The sequence below is a fragment of the Lithobates pipiens genome, unplaced genomic scaffold, assembly GCF_037356315.1.
Source record: "Lithobates pipiens isolate NorthernLeopardFrog02 unplaced genomic scaffold, aLitPip1_a1.2 Scaffold_19, whole genome shotgun sequence".
Lineage (NCBI taxonomy): Eukaryota > Metazoa > Chordata > Amphibia > Anura > Ranidae > Lithobates > Lithobates pipiens.
Genome location: NW_027507764.1, coordinates 447,130,840 through 447,150,949, shown reverse-complemented (window position 1 = coordinate 447,150,949; position 20,110 = coordinate 447,130,840). Strand labels below are relative to the sequence as shown.

Below are 20,110 nucleotides of genomic sequence, written 5' to 3'. Positions count from 1 at the left end.
CTTTTTGGTAAAGCACATCATTCTACTGTTTACCCAAAATGGAATGAGGCCTACAAAGGAAATAACACCGTACCTACAGTGAAATATGGTGGAGGTTCAATGATGATTTGGGGTTGTTTTGCTGCCTCTGGCACTGGGTGCCTTGAATATGTGCAAGGCATCATGAAATCTGAGGATTACCAAAGGATTTTGGGTCGCACTGTAGAGCCCAGTATCAAAAAGCAGGGTTTGCGTCCGAGATCTTGGGTCTTCCAGCAGGACAATGACCCCAAACATACGTCAAAACGCACCCAGAAATGGATGTCAACAAAGAGCTGGAGAGTTCTAAAAGTGGTCAGCAATGAGTCCAGATCTAAATCCCATTGAACACCTGTGATGAGATCTTAAAATTGCTGTTAGGAAAAGGCGCCCTTCCAATAAGAGACCTAGAGCAGTTTGCAAAGGAAGAGTGGTCCAAAATTCTGGGTGAGAGGTGCAAGAAGCTTATTGATGGTTATAGGAAGCGACTGATTTCAGTTATTTTTTCCAAAGGATGTGCAACCAAATATTAAGTTGTAAATATTAAGGGTGCCAAGAATTTTGACCAGCCCATTTTTGAAGTTTTGTGTGACATTATGTCCGATTTTGCTTTTTTTTTTTCCCTCCCTTTTTTTTTTTATTTTGTTCCAATACACACAAAGGGAATAAATGTGTATAGCAAAACATGTTACTGCATTACTTTTGTGTGAGAAATACTTGATTTTCTGGAAAAATTTCTGGGGTGCCAATAATTTCGGCCATGACTGTGTGTGTGTGTGTGTGTGTGTGTGTGTGTATATGTGTGTATGTATGTATATATATATATATATATATATATATATAACCTGTTTTCGTGATGACATTGTTAGGAATTTGCATTTAAATGCTTTTGACCATAATTCAAGTCTAGTTTTTTTTTTTTTCCTGGTGCTTTTCCTTTTACTTTATTTATTTTTTTTAAGCTTTACTTCACTGCATTTCTTTCTATTCCTACAGCTTTCAGCAGTTTATGTCTTCCAGCACTGTCACCTTTTAGTTGTGTTCCTGTACATTTTTCCAAGGTCCCCATAGCTCACTGCTATTCTGTGACATTGTTCTATCTCTATGGTTACTGGAGTCCACTTTGAAGACTTTGTTTACAGTTTCTCCGCTTCAGACTACAAACTAATTACTGTGTAATCATAAGATTAATTAAATGTAAAAGCGGTACTACCAACCAACCAAGTCTTTAATGTGATAGCTGCATTAGGTTTCTTTTTTGGACTTTTCTTTTCTATTTTCAGCTGGTGATCCAGTCAGCAAGTCTGTTTACAAATGAGGACGCATCCCTGCAGATGCATCAGTAAAACCATTATATCAAAAAGTGCTGTCACTGACAATGAAGCGTTTGGCTTCTATTTGTTTAGGGTATTTAAAGGCTAATTTCCCCTTTTAAAAAATGTAGGCGCACATATTTTTGCAGGTAATAAAAGAGGATATTTATTTATTTTGGAGCCTGCAGAGAATTGTACCAATGATTAGCAGGTCACATGTACAATGTCAAGCTCCTGCAGAATCTTAGTATAGCTTTCTGTCTGGAGAGCAAGAAGTGGAAGGTGGAAGACTGTACTTGTAGTTCATTAATTCCCAGAACTCTGTGAATAAATGACATGGCTCTGTGGCCATGCCGGTTTTAAATTGTGACAGTGGGTGCTGGGAGAAGATCCCACAATCGCTGTCTCAGCGGGGGTTCGGAGCAGTGCAGACAGGTGTTCTTTGATAACATGTTAAATATGGGTGTAACATGTTGCCAAAGGTGAATTCCTCCTTTAGGACGGCTTAGTACATCCAACACTTCCCTACCCTGAGACTGACAATGCTGCTATGCCCCCTGTTCTCATTTATCTAGAATGGGGGCACTCTAATACAGGAGATGAGTTACTAGTCAGATAACTAGGTGATTTGAATATCTATGAATAGTTTTTAGAGTAACTCTGAATTATGGGAAAACTAGATGTGGCAGTTTAGAATAATGATTTTACTTCGATTTTTATTTTTTTGATGTTTGTTATAACATTTTCAAAAATAAAATCAGGGTTAAAAAATAACCATCTGAAAACAAAGAAAAAAAGCCTTAAAAAATACAACTAATGCAACCACCACACCTAATGATTCGTAGCTTGCGATATATTACATTTTCAGTTTAATACTACTTTATGTTAAAAGATCTTCACTAATTGAAATTGTTTCTGATGTTAAGTTAGAAAAATATTCCGAATTTTAGACTTTAGCTTGGTATACTAATGTATGCAATATGTTACCACTTTTGGTACATTCCTATATCCAGTTGATAAGTATACTGATACCAGCAGTTCAGATAAAACTTGTGTGCAAGATACATTGGCCTTAGGCATTAGCTTAGTTGGGCATAGCTTTATGGGCTAGGTTAAGGCAAGTTAGAAGTTGCTGCTGTCAGTGACAATATGGCACAAATATTGTTTAAAAATACTGTAATATATGCAAAAGCTTTTGTTTTGCAGCTATACTACGTGATATAATATTACCCATAGAGACATAATGGTGTTTTCTTCATAGTTGATGTAAATATAAGCTGTTTGTTGCCTGTAGATTGCTTACCCCTTTGCATTATTTGCCTGTAATTTGCATTATGAGTAGCCAGCAAGAGATTACTTTTGCTGGCTCACCGAAAGAACTGTTGTGCAGAAATGTATGTCAAGCAGCGGCAAGAAATCTAATTTTTGTTATAGGTTTATAATTATATTTACTAAAAGAGATATTACATATAATTCTTCATCTACCCAGCTACCAAAACATACAGTTTCAGGCAAGCATATTTTGTAACAAGTGTTTCGATTTTTGAATAACTCTCTCTACTAGACTCGCAGTAAGATTAATCATATAGACAAGTCAATAAGTAATCAATATGCCAACCCCTTCTTGCAGGGTGATTGAGCAGTTGGGTGGTAAGCAGCTGGTAATGAACCACATGCATCATGAAGACCAACAGGTCCGTTACAATGCTTTGCTGGCTGTGCAGAAACTGATGGTCCATAACTGGTAAGTGACAGTTTAGGAATATAATGTTTACATAAATAATAATGATACAAAAAAACTGTTATTCTCCTTTTGCAGGAATAGTTCTTACAAAGAAAATGCTTTTCTCTTTCGTTCATTGACGGACACAGCTCCTTTAAATCTTGATCTTAGGGTTATATTGCCACTTTCAGGAGAGGACTAGGCAGAACATGTAAATTATGTGAAAACAGCAAAACTGCACAGTATCGCCCAGGGGGTGGTCCCACTGGCTATAACCCCTCACTCTGCTTCCTGCAGCTTAGTTTTTTTCTGCCTAGTGTAAGAGAAGGACCTGGCTCCCTGAGGGGACCATTGGTCCTGGGAATTTTTTCTGCAATTTTGATCCTGTGATCTACAATCAACAGCTGAGCTGGGTAACAGGCTAGATGGATAATTTAGATCTTTGTCATCTCCCCAGCCTGGCCATCGAGCGTGAGCAGACCCTAGCTATGCACTGGGTCGGCCATGACATGCCCCTTTCTGGTCCTGGGGCGGCCGATGAGCTATATGCCTGGGCTACTTCTGTCCGTGTCACAGTGTGCCGTGGCCGACCGCCACCCCATTCGGCTCGGGTGATGGGTCTGTGGTGGAATGCATCCAGCAGTCCAGACAGGAGGGGTAAGTACAGCTCCACCTGCCTCGGCAGGATGGAGCAGCTGGGCATTCCCTGGGACGTCTAGGGGGGTCTCTCACTCTTCCTTTCTTCTCTCCCTGTCCCTCATTCCCTCCTCCCCATGCTGGTGCTTCTGTTTGACTGGGCATGAGGTGTGGTGCATTTACCTAGCCAAGTGGGCTCTGGGCCTTGGCGGGGGGGATGCGCTTGCTTTCAAGGTCCGCTCCTTCTTTCCCTGTTTTTTCTGGCCACAGTGAGGTGTTCAGGCTGTTTGCCATGAGGGGAGGCCGCCACGCGGTCCGCACCCAGTTTTCTGAGGCTGCGGCCATTTTCCTGTAGCCTTAGTGTATTACTGTCAGCCATTTTCTAGAAGGTTCAGCAGCCATTTTCTGAGTTTTTTTTTTTTTTTTGCTAGAATGGCCGGCGACCATTTTCTTGTAGCCTCAACGTGGTTTCCCTCTAGCACTGTTAACTGTATGCTTCCAGAACAGCGCTGATTTACTCAGAACACCTTGTGACTGACACAGGGCAGAGAGGGTAGCATCAGCGCAGTACCTAGGTCAGGGTGGTGAGTCCTGCGGGGGCCTTTCAGTCTGTCAGCAGCTAGGAGGGTGGGATTTTGTGTACCTTGCCTGAAGTCCCTGTGTAGTGACAGGCGAGTGAGGGTCAGCATGGCCTCAGAAGCTGGCGCTTCTTCCCCAGACATCCCTGTTATTGCAACCAGCTCACCTGCATAAAATGCAGTGCCTATGTATGCTTTGTCGGAGGTCCTGGAGTCCTTTTTTGCCAGGGTAGAGGCGGTGTGCGGGCACAAGGGGGTAAAAACGCCCCCTACCCCCCTTCCCGGTCTTCTGGGGAAAGCTCTGATTCAGACTTGGGGCCCCGCTGTGACAGGCGGCCCTTTTTCTGACGTGTCAGAGGATGCGGACCAGGACCGTTCAGACAGTGAGGATGATTCTGCGTCTGGGTTATCTCAATAAAAATCACTAGTAGGAGCACTTATCACAGTGGTGCGGGATATCCTGAAGATACAGGTTGCAGCAGGAACTTCTGCTGAGGTAGTGGCCCCTTTTGGGTCCTGCAAACCGGCCCGCATGCCTAAGGTGTTTCTGTATTTGACTTATTTTGATAAGTTCATCAACAAGGAATGGGGAAGCCTGCAACGGGCCTTTTCAGTCCCAAGAAGAATGGCGGTGCGTTACCCCTTTGAGGAGAGCCTCCTGAAAAAATGGGAGTCTCCTCTGGTCGTTGACCCCCCCCGGTATCCAGGTTAAATAAAGTAACCACGATTCCTGTAGAAGGGACTCCTGCCTTCAAGAACCCTGCTGACAGGAGGGCTGAGGCAGTGGCCCGGTCCATGTTTATGGTGGTGGGGTCAGTGTTACAACCTGTGTTGGCCACGGCCTTGTTGTCGCAGACGCTTACTGAGTAGACAAAGTTGTTGCACTGTGAATTGGAGAAGCAACAGACTTCTCCAGTCTGCGTAGAACTGGTAGATCAGTTGGTGCATGGCCTTAAGTATGTCTGTGATGTTGCCCTGGATACGGTCCCCCTGCTCTCTAGAGCATCGGTATCAGCAGTGGTGCTACAGTGTCTGATTTGGCTGAAATGTTGGTCTGCGGACCAGTCATCTAAAAAAGCACTGGTGGATTTGCCCTTCCAAGGTCAGGGGCTATTTGGAGCCTCGCTGGATGACATTATTAAGAATGTTACTGGTGGGAAGAGCACGTTGCTCCCACAGTCCAGGAAGGGTAAGGAGCCACACCATCGGCAAGGACCCTCTTTTTTTCCACTTAGAAGTGACTTTTTTGCCCACCCGGGTCGCCAGGTAAGCATTCCCAGTCCGACAAGGCACCTGCTGAAGGACAAAAGCATCCCTGGTTTCGCAAGCCAAACAAGTCTCCAAGCAAAAATGTTACCACACGAAGGTTTGCCCCTGCCCGACTCTTGGGTGGAGGGTTGCCTTTGGGAGTTTGCAGCTTGGTGGACCTCCCTACTGTCCGACCAATGGGTCTGCGAACAGGTTTCATCGGGATTCAAGATGGAGTTTGTTTCTTGTCCACCAAACAGATTCTTTCCCTCCAACCTTCATCTGCTTCCGGCTCGTCGGGAGGCCTTGTTTGGGACAGTACAAGACCTGCTACTGCACGGTGTGATAGTACTTCTACCAACACTGGAAAAGTTTCAGGGATTATACTCCAATCTGTAGTCCCAATCCTGGACCTCAAGGGCCTCAACAGCTTTCTGAAAGTGCAAAGGTTCATGGTGGAATCAGTTCGCTCCATGGTCACTGCACTCCATCATGGGGACTTCCTGGTGTCCTTGGACATCAAGGACACATACTTACATGTACCCATATGCCTCAGGCATCAGAGGTTTCTGCGATTTGCAGTCGGGGAAGAGCACTACCAATTTGTGGCTCTCCCTTTTGGCCTAGCGTCAGCACCCCGGGTCTTCACCAAGGCCAATTCTGGCATTGTTAAGGCAACGTGGGATCACAATCGTGGGTTACCTAGACGACCTCCTTCTGAGAACAGCTTCCGCCTCAGAATTAAGGAGGATGTGGCGATCACCATGCAAACTCTTCGGGAGTTTTGTTGGGCACTGAACCTAAAAAAGTTGGTATTGGTGCTGACTCAATGCCTGGAGTACTGCTGGACTCCTCAAAAGCGAGAGTCCCTTCAGACAAGCTACAGATTCTTCAAGCTGTGGGGAGATTATTGGTGATCCGCAGGTGGTCGTCGCTGCGTTTCTGCATGCGAGTCCTGGGTCTCATGGTAGCCACATTTTGAGGCGGTACCATACGCTCAATTTCACACTTGAGTCTTGCAGAAGGATATTTTGTCAAAATTGGACAAATCTCCTTTATTCCTGGATTGTCAAATTTGGGTGAGCCAGTAAGTCATGGATTCCCTGCTCTGGTGGCTGAGGTCTCTGGCCCTTCGATCTGGGAGATCGTTCCTTCCTCTCCATTGGACGGTGATCACAACGGTTAGGGCGTACAGTCGGCCCAGGGCAGTTGGACGTGGGAGGAATCCCACCTGCCGATCTAATTGCTCAAGCTTCAGGTGATCAGGTGGTGCCCCTCCACATGGTCAAAGTGGCTGCAGGGGCATCCGGTCAGGATCCAGTCTGACATGTCAACCATCAAGGAGAAACAAGGAGCTTGGCTGAAGCACAGAAGATCACTCACCTCCTACACTGGGCAGAGCGGCACAGGCCGGCCCTATCGGTCGTATACATTCCGGGAATAGAAAACTGGCAGGCAGACAACCTAAGTCTTCAGATGCTGGACCAAGGGGAATGATTGTTGCATCAGAATGTATTCTGGCTCATTTGCCTAAGGTGGGGCACAACACATGTGGATCTCTTGGCCTCTTGACTCAATCGGAAGATGCAGAGGTTTGTGTCCAGGACAAGAGACCCCTGGGCGGACGCATCAGATGCATTGATGGCTCCATGGGGGCATTAGTGGCTGATTTATGCCTTCCCCCCACTAAACCTCATGCCATGCCTGCTACACAGAGTGGAGGCCAAAGGGATTCCAGTGATTCTGATTGCTTCGGATTGGCCTCGGCATCCTTGGTATGCTGACCTAGCACGACTGGTGGCAGATGTTCCGATGCAAGAGGACCTTCTATCGCTAGGTCCGATACTTCATCCTGCTTTACCGGCGCGTGTTTTAATGGCATGGCTGTTGAAAGCCAGGTGCTAAGGGACCGAGATCTGTCAGACTCGGTAATTTCCACTATGCTGAGGGCACAGAAGTCATCTTCGCAGAAGATTAATCATCATACATGGAAGGCCTACATCACCTTGTGTGAGGAGATTTGAGTTACAAGGCTGTTGTGAACGCATCTTGGGATGCATACGTTGGCCACAGGTTTTGCTGGTGGCCGTTTAAGTTGGCAACTCCTCTGAGGCGTTCCTCTTTGTTGTGGGTGAAGTTTATTGCTTTTTCCACCCCTCGTTTTTTGACACTGCTTGGGGACGTCCCTAAGGTCAAGATTTAACCACTTGCTTACTGGCCGCTTAAACCACCCCCAGACCAATTTTCAGCTTTCAGCGCTGATGCATTTTGAATGATAATTGCAAGGTCATACAACACTGTACCCAAATGAAATTTTTATCATTTTTTTCCCCACAAATAGAGCTTTCTTTTAGTGGTATTTGAACACCTGTGCGGTTTTTATTTTTTGTTAAAAAATAGAAAAATACAGAATTAAAAAAAAAAGTTTTTTTTTTTCTATATTTTGTTGTAAAATTTTGCAAACAGGTAATTTTTCTCCTTCATTGATGTACGCCGATGAGGCGACAGTGATGGGCACTGATGGGCACTGATGGGTGGCAATGATGGGCACTGATTGCTTACACTGATAGGTGGCACTGACACCACTGGTGGGCATTGATAGGTGGCACTTGTGGGCATTGGCAGGTGGCACTGATTGGCCCAGATGAGGGGCCTGTGTTCCTTAATCTTCGGGACCAATGTCCCTTTAACATAAGCTGGTGATCGGCTTTTTTTTCTCCTCACGCTGGCAGCGCGAGGAAAAAAAAAATGATTACCAAGCTTTTGTTTACATCATGTGATCAGCTGATCACATGGTAAGGGGACAGGACAGGCCCCTGACTCGGTGATCAAAGTGCGCTCCCCGTGTGTCCTGCAGGGAGCGTGCACAGGGGAGGATGCCCTATGACGGCCTCCCGGAAATTGGGGTCCGCGCTGTAGCCGTCATTCGGCTATGGCCCGCACCTCAAGCGTTTAAAGGAGCTGTGTCCATCAATTAACTAAAGAGAAAATAGTATTTTTGTACTCACCGTAACATCCCTTTCTCTGAAGTTCATTGACGGACACAGCACCCACCCCTCCTATTTGTTTCTTTTTGATGAACTGAGCTGCAGGAAGCAGAGTGAGGGGTTATAGCCAGTGGGACCGCTCCCTGGGCGGTGCTGTGCAGTTTTGCTGTTTTTACATGTTCTGCCTAGTCCTCACCTGAAGGTGGTGATATAACCCTAAGGTCAACATTTAAAGGAGCTGTGTCTGTCAATGAACTTCAGAGAAAAGGATTTTACGGTGAGTACAAAAATCCTATTTTTACATTAGGTGTATACTTTTTCTGGATACAGCATTTAATGGTTTAGACTCCTTTCAGATTTTTCCATGTGCCATTTGGGAGAATTCACTTTGCTTCCTGTCCCAGTGATACAGCAGGAAGAAGATCCCATCTACCCCCTCTCTTTGTCACCAGAACATACAGTATTTGCAATTTAGAAGATGTCCTTCAGCTACTGTTCTGATAATCTCCCATCCTTTACTGCACCAGAAATTGTAGTCGCCAGGGCCAGTATTGAGAATGGGTTGTCTGTTGCATACTATACTTGCATGTATGTGTTTTTGTATGGTAAGATTGTGTATAGGCATCAGAGATACATCCACAGTTCTCTGTTAACAGTTCATTTAAAGACCACTCCTAATGTTTGATCTGTCATCCAAAAAGAAACTGGAACCATATTTTGTGACCTGTCTGAGTTTTTTTTCTTCAGTCTTTTGGATCAATAGCCTGCATTTTAACCTTACATGTAGACCTCTAGTACAAGAATAGAACTCAAGCCATACCATTCACCTAATGTTCTGCCCTTTAAAACCAGAATAGTTGCATTTTCTGTTAGGAAGACCTAGCCTAGGAAGTAATTCTGACTGAGAAGGTTCTGTAACTTAGGCCATGATGTAAAGCACTGTTGTTTTTTCTTTATTGACACATCTATTCTTTTTTTTTTCATTATTCATTTTTTTTCTAATGGTTGAACTAGATGGACCATTTTTTCAAATGAACTCTGTAACGATGTATAAACTCACACTGTAGGTAGGCTAACAAGATGCAAGAATATATACGTGGGCTAACGAGAGGAAAAATTATATTGGCGAAAAAAAACTATTTTTAAAGTGCTGTTCTTACAAAATCTTTAAGAACAAAATATAACTTTCCTGTTATGACACAGTTGGATTTTGTTCTTACTGAAAATAGATGTGATTTTTTTTTTCCGCCTTTATAACCCTGCTTCAGTACATCATTTGTTTTGTTTGGAAAATTAGAAAAAAGAGTTTAGAAAATGTAATTCAGAATGCAGGCACTTTCTTGCTGAATTGGATATGCAGGATATTTTGTAATAGGTCACTGAGTAGACAAGTGCATTCAATTGTGTTGTTTTCATATGGTCATAACCATGCTTGGTTTGGTGACAATGAATATCATATTGTTTGTACTCCATCTTTAGAAACAGAACATGTTGCCTTGAGCTCCCCTTTTTGGTACAGAGTTGAGGGATTGAAATAGTAAACCTCACTGCTGAAAGATTTTGTAGATGTGCTCATGTTGCTGGTAGCAATACACAAGATTGCTCTTTCTGTTCTAAATTACCGTATATACTCGAGTATAAGCCGAGATTTTCAGCCTCTTTTTTGAGGCTGAAAGTGCCCCCCTCGGCTTATACTCGAGTCATCGCTGTCTGCCTGCTCGATCAGCGTGTCGAGCAGACAGACAGCGGACATTCTACCCTTCAAACGCCGCGCCTCCGCCTCCGCCTTCGCCTGTGATAGGCGGAACACTGAATTTCCCAGCAGCCTGTGTTCCGCCTATCACGGACATCGTCTCATCCTCGTACTACGGACGAGGATGAGACGATGTCCGTGATAGGCGGAACACAGGCTGCTGGGAAATTCAGTGTTCCGCCTATCACAGGCGAAGGCGGAGGCGCGGCGTTTGAAGGGTAGAATGGCCGCCGAGGCGCCGACGAAGAGCGGCGATCCTGGCAAGGCACGGGACGGAGGCAAGGCAAGGCACGGCACGGGACGGGACGGAGGCAAGGAGGCAAGGCACGGGACGGAGGCAAGGAGGCAAGGCACGGCACGGGACGGAGGCAAGGAGGCAAGGCACGGGACGGAGGCTCGGGACACAGGTAGGCTGGACACACACACACACACACACACACACACACACACACACACACACACACACACACACACACACACACACACACACACACACACACACACACACAGGGATGGATGGATGGAGACACACACACACAGGGATGGATACACACACACACAGGGATGGATGGATGGATGGAGACACACACAGGGATGGATGGATGGAGACACACACACACAGGGATGGATGGATGGATGGAGACACACACACACAGGGATGGATGGATGGATGGACACACACACACACAGGGATGGATGGATGGATGGACACACACACACACAGGGATGGACGGACACACAGGGATGGACGGACACACACACAGGGATGGACAGGCATGTCTCACCCTCGGCTTATACACGAGTCAATAAGTTTGCCAGTTTTTTTGGGGGTAAATTGGGGGCCTCGGCTTATATTCGGGTCGGCCTATACTCGAGTATATACGGTATGTTAAGTATTTGTAATAATTTCTGTCAGCATTATGCCTGCTTTGGACCACAACAATACTCTTATGTTGAACACCTTTTGCATGGCACAAACTTTAATCACTTTAAATTAGTATTTTGTCAACAGATTCTACAGTGCCAAGTACATCCGGCTAGCCTTTTCAGTTTAAAAAGTAGCCTGTCGGATAGAAATATGGCAGTTGTGTTAACAGAGGCGATTAGAGGATCACTTGCAGTCGAATGCTAGCTAACCAACCTTCCTTCCTTCCTAGATTGCAGAGTGTGAGGTCCCCAAAATGTTACGCACAGCAGTTAGTCACTAAGCAATATTTGCTTTCGAAGTAGGCAGCTCTTGTGATAGATCCAGCCGTTTCCTACCTTAACACAAGCATTGCTCTTTTAAGACCAGATAGATTAGATGCATTTTTATTAGAGCCTGTAATTTGAAGGGTAGGATTCCTCCTGTCTCTTTTAAGACCAGCTCTACCAGACCAGCTAGTACTTCTTGGACTTTTCAGCAGCAGGCATCTGACTCTCAGATTTTCAAGGCTGCAACCTGGTCTTCTTTGTACAAATTTAGGTTCTACCAAGTGGATGTTCAAGCCTCTTCCAATTTCATCTTTAGACATGCTCTCTGAGCCTGTCAATCCCTTATTGACCTGCTTGTTGTGTGAGCCTGTGGGCATTGTTTGCTGTGTTGCCCAACCCTCGCTTATACTGCTTTTGGATGTCCTAGTCATAGTGATTTAGATAAGCCTGTGTTCTATACTCTACAATCATGAAAATAGGATTTTGACTTATCAGTAAAGATCATTGGATGACGTACATTACAGGATGCAGGCCCATCCTCTCTATTCTTATGATCTCCCTATTGCGTTACTACATAACTGAGGCTAGCTGGGAGTGGGAGGGGTTATATAGGGGAATGTCCCTGCAACCATTTTGACAGTTTCCAGGCACTTAAAATTAGCTGCACTTAACCCAGTCATGGGAATCTTAGGAAGCCTGAGTTCTTTAATATTATGTATAAAAGCCTACAAGTTTTATGGATTTTTGCATGATGGGATCTGCTCATTGTCTAGTCTTGAAAAATATGGCCAGTTTTGTTGAAAGGGTCAGTCCACTTCAAAATGTTTTTTCTCCATTCTTTCACTATAGGACAAGTGGAATGCCTGGCTACAGATTTTTTTATTTTCTCTCTTTGCACGCCAGTTTATTAAACCTGGTGAGAGGGCTGTAACAAATTGCTCCAGTTGGTGTCTAAGCAAAACTTTGTCCTTTTTAGGGTACTTTCACACTGAGGCGGTGCTGGCATTAGTGGTAAAGCGCCGTTGGGTTTAGTGGCGAATTACCGCTATTATAGCGATGCTTTTTGGCCGCTAGCAGGGCACTTTTAACCCCCGCTGGCAGCCAAGGAAAGGGTTAAAAGCTCCTGTGTTGCTTTGCAGGTGCATCAGCAGCACTGCCCATTCATTTCCATGGGCAGGGCGTTTTGGGAGCGTCAGCACTTTTCTATAAAATTTGCTTTTTTTTTTTTTGGATGAAGTTAGGGTTCTTGACATTTTTGCCCATTAGAGCGGTTTCCATTACCACTTTCTGTCTTGTGGAGGTAACATGGAGTGAGAGGAAATTAAGTGAAATGCCCTCTTAGGCATTTGTAACTTTAAAGTTCCCTTTTATTCTCATTCTGATGACAAATTTTAGGATTTTTTTTTCCTTTCAGTATTGTGTACATGGCTAATTGAGAATGTGAATGTAGACAGTGTGACCCAGACAACAATTAAAACCTTAAAACAAAAAAATGGCGCATAGGTGGCAACAAACCACATGAACCAGTAAGGCACAAATTCAAGCAAAGAAATTTGCATACACTTCAAAAAAATAAAATATGTGTTAATTCCGTTATATATCAAGAGATTTTACTCCCAGGTGGAAGAGTGCATGAACCTCTTGCACACAAAAGGTTAAAGTAAATAAAATTAATTTAACATATACAGTCCATCAAGTGAACGTCTAACAGTCCTTGAAATGTGTAATATCAATCACAATTCCAAACTTGAGGTGACGTAAAAAAGGTGAAATTCAACTTCTGATGTGTAGAATAATACCACCACCACCACCACCGTGATAAAGAAGAGGAGAGGAGGCTTACCAAGTGACGTGGACTCAGAGGAAGGCTTACGCCTCTCGAGTCATATGGGCCTGTAGGTTAACAAACCAGATAATCATACATCTAGTGTGTAATCTCCCGCAAGTCTTCAGGTCATGAAATTATCCGTAGCGATCCTCCTATAGTGCTCATCCCACGAAAATAGGGAGCTCAGGTATCAAAGACCATGGAAGTAGAAAACTAGCATAGCATGATACAGTTTTAACATCCAATTTATTAAAAAATAATAATAAAATTACACTCACATTTGGTTCAATCGTAATAACATAGTCAGAAGGTAGCGATGTCTGTAAGGGGGTCCACCCAACGCGTTTCAACTAAACAGTCGTCCTCTGGGGTTAGACGTTCACTTGATGGACTGTATATGTTAAATTCATTTTATTTAATTTAACCTTTTGTGTGCATGAGGTTCATGCACTCTTCCACCTGGGAGTAAGATCTCTTGATATATAAGGGAATTTACACATTTTCTTTTTTTGAAGTGTATGTAATTTTCTTTGCTTGAATTAGTGCCTTACTGGTTCATATGGTTTGTTGCCACCTAAGCGCCACACTTTTTTTTGTTTTAATTTTTTTTGCATGTTACTGTGTAGTCTTCAGTAGTGTTGGCAGCTGGGTAGAGCACATCTTTTCACAGCGCAGTATTTTTTTACACCTTTATAACAATTAAAACCTTCCATGGGTTCTAGTTTCTGACCACGGAAAACGGAAAAAATAAAGCTTTGGCTTTAGATTCACGTTTTACATTTAACCCCACAACACCAAAAGTGTGCCCTTAATACTTTACCTCTAGGCCTACCACTAAACAAGCCTTTATGGTAATTACCACTTTTTCTGCTTTTCTACCTCATTTTGTGCAAATAGCTGCAAGTTCCACACACCAAAAGCATGCAGCCTTGAGATTCTGGTTTCAGAGTAAACTGTTTTGTCCTTTCCCTATATCCTTTTTTATTAGCACTTGTCAATTATTATCTGGTCTTTCTCGGGTATCTTGAAAATCATTATTGTATTTCAGTGACAGTTTGTGTTTGGAGTTAGTGGCTTTATAGATTTACAACTTTAAATGAATTGACTTATAACTTTGTCAGAGTTTAAATATTTATGAGCTTCTAAATTGTAGGTTTAAATGTTTAAAATGTCATAGTAACAAAATGTCAGATTAATGTCATTGCAAAGATGAGTCACTGGTGCAGAATACAAAATCATATGACAAATTACAATCACATGAACAGAACGCTGAATGTGCTAGAAAAACATTTTTACAATAGTTTGTATTTGCCATCTAGATTTGTGGCAGGCATACTTGCATGGACATTATGGTCAATGGCTTAAAAGATTGTTGTATCCTGGAAGTAAAGTTATCAATTTGACTCAATTTATTGTGATATTTTGCTAAACTAGGCATTAGAAGCAACTGTCTCCCTCTAAATTAAATTCCACAGTTTTTGCCAATCTTCCATCTGTGGGTTAAGCTTGCCCTATACATTAGAGAGTGGGCTGACCAGTAAAAAAAATAATCCTACCCTTCCCAGTATTTGTGTCTATGGCTTGGTCCTTAACCACTTTGTCATGCGATCCAATAGGCAGATCGTGCCGCAGTGCAGCCCTGTGTGAGGTGTGATCTGGGAGGACATCATAAAATGTCCACCCAGATCGACTTATGTCCCGCCAAGCCATCAACTGATTACAGGCTGGGTGGGACATAAGTCAAATAAGGGTGGACATCATATGACATCCTCCTGGATCACGCCTCACACGGGCTGTGCTGCGGTGTGATCTGTCACACTGGCACAGCCGATGACTGAACAGTGTACCGGCTCACTGCCGGTACCATGTGAACGCTGTAAGCGGATCACATGACAATTGTAAAGAATGGTTTGCTTCCTTTCATGCCATCCATTGTGTACAATTGTGTTGCTAGCTATAATCGGTCACACTGATTATAGCTAGCAACACAATTGTACACAATGGTACACATGGTAAAACCCATCTGTACCATTTGATTAGATATGACCAATCACAAGACACCAAACGAATCTGTTTCATTCAGTAAAAATGGTTGCTTACACCAGTGAAATTCACTGCTATAAACAATCATAATAATGTGTAAAAAAATGAGAACAAAATAAAAAGGGAGGGGGGCTCATTTGGGGTGTATTTCTACTGTCCTGATGTTTTCAAGCCTCAAGAAGTCAGTACATCAGGATTTATTGATTTTCAGATATATACCATAGTTTGTGGACTCGATAACTTTCGACAGAGTAAATAATATACACTGGTTTGGGTTATTTTCACCAAGGAAATGTAGCAAAATACACTTTGGTCTGAATCTCTGAAGAAAGATTTATGTGCAAAATTTTATAACGGAAACCAAGAATATTATTTTTAATTTTTTTTTAATTTACGTTTTAGTGTTTATTTAGCAAAAATCCCAGTGGTGACTAAATACCACCAAAACAAAGCTCTGTTTGTGTTAGATATGCTTAGCCTATGGAGAGAGGCTGGTAAGGCAGACACAACATGTACTTAGAAGAGATGAGTAGCAGTCAGATAAGGTTTCTAAATTATGGGGACTGTCGTCCAATCTCTATAGACATCTGTGCGCGAACAATTCATATCTGTAATTGTCTAACTTTGCAGGTAATTAGATTGTTCAAAGCACATAATATCCAATGATAAAATCTTTTAGTCCAGTGATGTTTCTTTTTATCTTATGTTCCTTGTGTTTTAATGATATTCTGATATTGGCCATATTGTAGCTGATTCATAATGATGGACATTGGCTATATGGGGGTTAGTGAAACATGAACATTCTAGAAATTGATTTTTTCTTGGTGCATTAAATCTAAAACAAAATCAAATACTTCCTGGGGATTCCAGCGGTTGATTTCCCGTACACAACTCCTTTTACAAAAATATGACTGTCTTGTAGCAGGATTCCCCATTTTTGTTTTTTTATTCTTCTTTTAGTCTGTTAGATTTGGTTGTTATAGCCAAGAAATTAACACGCAATTCTGGTGGTAAGCACACAAAAATGTCAACCACTTCCCATGCTGCCAATGTATATAAACAGCTGGGCAGGTGCTCTCAAGTTCTAGGAGGATGTACCCGTATGTCGTCCTATTCACACACCTCGTGTGGGCTACCTAGGGCTTGCAGCCGAGACATTTGTAACTGCTGTATCCACCAGGCACAGTGGATTACAGTTGTCTTTACCAGGTCGCTGTGATTGGCCCAGGTACCATGCAATCGATGTGAACACTCACAGCAATCACATGTCGACTAGTAAACGTCTGTCATGCAAGGCATCCATTCATGATAGAATTGTTTTATTGGGATCTCTGTGATTAGTCAGAGTGGTCACATGGTACAGGGCCATTTCACAGCAGCACTGTACCATGTGATAGCTGTGGCCAATCACAGCAATCACAATAACCAACAATAAATCATGAATGAAAGCAATTTAGGATAGTTAAAAGGATTGCTTTTACACTGATCATCGCTGTAATAAGCAATCATAGTGTAAAAGAAAAAAAAAATCTGTTCACCCTCCCAGAGTAATACAGAGCCACTATGGAGAGACTGCACTACTGACAGTTTTTTTTTATTTATTTATTTGTTTTTTTACATACTGTCACCAGTCAGTCTCCCTAATCAACACCACACCAGTCCCAGTGTCCCTGGTCACTGCCGTCACCAGTCGCAGTGTCCCTGGTCACTGCCGTCACCAGTCGCAGTGTCCCTGGTCACTGCCGTCACCAGACGCAGTGTCCCTGGTCACTGCCGTCACCAGTCGCAGTGTCCCTGGTCACTGCCGTCACCAGTCGCAGTGTCCCTGGTCACTGCCGTCACCAGTCGCAGTGTCCCTGGTCACTGCCGTCACCAGTCGCAGTGTCCCTGGTCACTGCCGTCACCAGTCGCAGTGTCCCTGGTCACTGCCGTCACCAGTCGCAGTGTCCCTGGTCACTGCCGTCACCAGTCGCAGTGTCCCTGGTCACTGCCGTCACCAGTCGCAGTGTCCCTGGTCACTGCCGTCACCAGTCGCAGTGTCAACATAGGGACTTGTTTACATGTGTGATGCTTTCTGAAGGGCCATCCGTGTTCAGGTCAATCTTCAGAGAACATTTGACAGGTAGCGAGGAGGCATTGGTCTGTCTCTTTACCATCTGGTTTAACCCCTTGTTCTCGCACAAGCAACCCCATCCATTTAAATGAGTCAGGATCGGTGGGTGTATAATTCCTGCCACAGCTGTGAAGCAAAGCATCACAGCCATGGTACCTGTCCAGCCCTAGCTGCTGCCTCTGCAGCTAAAGGGGTTAGCGTTTTAACTACTTCCCGCCCAAGATACATCATATGACGTCCTTAACTTTGCAGGGGTATATCTGAATGATGCCTGCAGCTACAGACATCATTCCGATATCTGCTTTTTCAGCCGGTGATTTCCTACACCATAAGAATGATCATAGCAGGTGTTCCACTGATTAATCATTCTTACGGGCAGCAAGAGGGGACGCCCTCCAGTGCGTCTACCGACTCACCGCTTCCATCGGTGAGTCAGAGACAGGATCCACCCACCTTGGATGGTGATTAGAGAGATCTCCGGTGGACTAGATGGTCGCCGGAGTCTCTCTGATCGTTCAAAGGTTGGGCACGATGTTGTGACGTCACTCCTGGCCTCTGCATTCAAATGAATGGCACTGCCTCGGCAGGGAAGCTGGGATCATTTTTTTGTATTTTTTTTTTTTATTTGATTTCAGGCTTCCCAGCCTAGAGGTGAGATATGGGGTCTTATTCTTATTGACCCCATATCTCACTGTAAACAGGCCCGCTCATGCCATATTCCTATTACAAGGGATGTGTACATTCCTTGTAATAGGAATAAAAGTGATCAAAATGTTTTTTTTTTTTTTTTTTTAAATTGTCAAGCTAAAAAAAAAGAAAAGAACATTTTTTTTAAAGAGCCCCCGTCCCTGTGTGCTCGCACACAGAAGCGAATGTTTACGCAAGTCCCGCCCACATATGAAAACTGTGTTCAAACCACTCGTGTAAGGTATCGCCATGAACATTAGAGTGAGAGCAATAATTTTAGCCCCAGACCTCCTCTGTAACTCAAAACATGTAACCAGTAAAAATTTTTAAAGCGTTGCCTATGGGGATTTTTAGGTACCGAAGTTTGGCACCATTCCATGAGCGTGTGCAATTTTGAAGCGTGACATGTTGGGATCTGTTTACTCGGCCTAACTTTATCTTTCACATCATGCAAAAACATTAGGCTAACTTAAATATATTTTTTTTAAAGCAAAAAAAGTGTTCAAAAAATAAATACCGTGCAAGATAGCTGCGCGACAGCCATTGTATTCTCTTGGGTATAAATATATAATGTTTGAGGGTTCTATGTAATTTTCAAGCAAAAAAAGATGAATTTTACAGAAAGAAATGTCAGAATTGGCTTGGATGGGATGTGGTTAAAGGGTGGTAAAACCACAAGTTTTGTCAACCCCCCCACTCTCACATGTGAGCAAGCCCTAATGGTGTAGCCAGTCACATTTCTCAGATAACCACCAAACAGCTGCAGTGTCTCAAGTCCATTGTAGCTAGAACCAGTGTTCTTGCTTGCACCACACCACCAAACTAGTTCAGCAAGCAACAGTTTCACCAGCATCAGTGTCACCAGACCCAGTTTAAGTCAGCAGAAGTGTTCTTAATTGCTGCCACACTAGTCCCCACTATCACCAGACCAGTGCAGTTCCCGATCACCGCCACACCAGGGTTTTGTTAACCCTGGCCTGTTTATTGACCACACTTCTGCCTGTTGCTAGGACCAATCCTTTCTGTTTGCGGACCTTGTCTGTGCCTGCTGACAGAACTGACCTGGCTGGCATAAGTATTTGGAAGATCTGCCTATATGTGGCCATCTTTTGTTCCCCTTTTCCTTAAAGATGTTCACCCAGTAAGCCCAAAATAACAGCGAACAGATGTTAAATCGTATGTCTTTGTGAACAGAGGCGGTTGAGACTGTTTTGGGTCTTCCTCTTAAAAATGTTCCAAAAGATGCTAAGCACAAATAACCATAATGATCATTTATTTTCTGTAATGGCTGCACTGCTGCTTTATTCTGGCAGCCAAGCAAATAACCCTTTCCATAATATGGGCAAATTATAAATGAAAGCAAAGCACCCCTTGTAACAGAGGAGCCCATGGAATAGCTAGTTATGATTATTTATACTTTCCTTCATTTTGACAGACAGCCATAATTCTCCTTGTCACTTAATGGCTTATTACGAAGAAGCTTTTGTAAGGTACTATTCAGCTGCAAGTAGAGCACAAAGACTGAAATATATTTTGCATATCTTAAAGTTTCATTTCATAGTGTAATGTGAACATGGATCTTGAAATCTGAAGGAATCAGGTGTTAAGTTATTTAAGTATTATCTGAAGTAAATTCTGTTTAAACTTCATATTGTGTGTCACTCATAGTCTGGAATGCTATACCTTGATGGAGCTGTCAGACGTGCTTTCTTTTAGAAAGTAGACATTATATTACAGCCTAACTCTGGTAAAAATACTGTTTTTGGACTTTTGCAGTGTAAGAATAAGTTACCATTAATGAAGCATATGCCCAATGTGTGACTGCTGCCGTGTTCGCTATAATTTTTTTTTTTTTTTACTCGTACGCTACAGTATGTACCAAACATCCAGCACTAAAACTTAGTTCTAGCTGAAGTAGAGTTCTCATAGCAGGATGTTGCTTTCCACCTCAGCCATTCGTGCAGTTAGCCTCTTTCCATCTTGATGTAT

The 20,110-nt window shown here is 43.3% G+C and overlaps 1 protein-coding gene across 2 annotated transcripts in view; it reads left to right on the top strand.

The window, feature by feature from the left end:
- Positions 1 to 20,110, top strand: part of ATP6V1H (ATPase H+ transporting V1 subunit H) — a 150,695-nt gene that overhangs the window by 119,190 nt on the left and 11,395 nt on the right. The window contains exon 14 of one of the 2 annotated variants that reach the window (XM_077492693.1): positions 2,962 to 3,075. In XM_077492693.1, coding sequence (XP_077348819.1) covers positions 2,962 to 3,075 — 114 coding nt within the window. Of the gene's footprint in view, positions 1 to 2,961; positions 3,080 to 20,110 lie in introns of those variants that run through there. The other variant, XM_077492694.1, reaches the window with a different exon arrangement.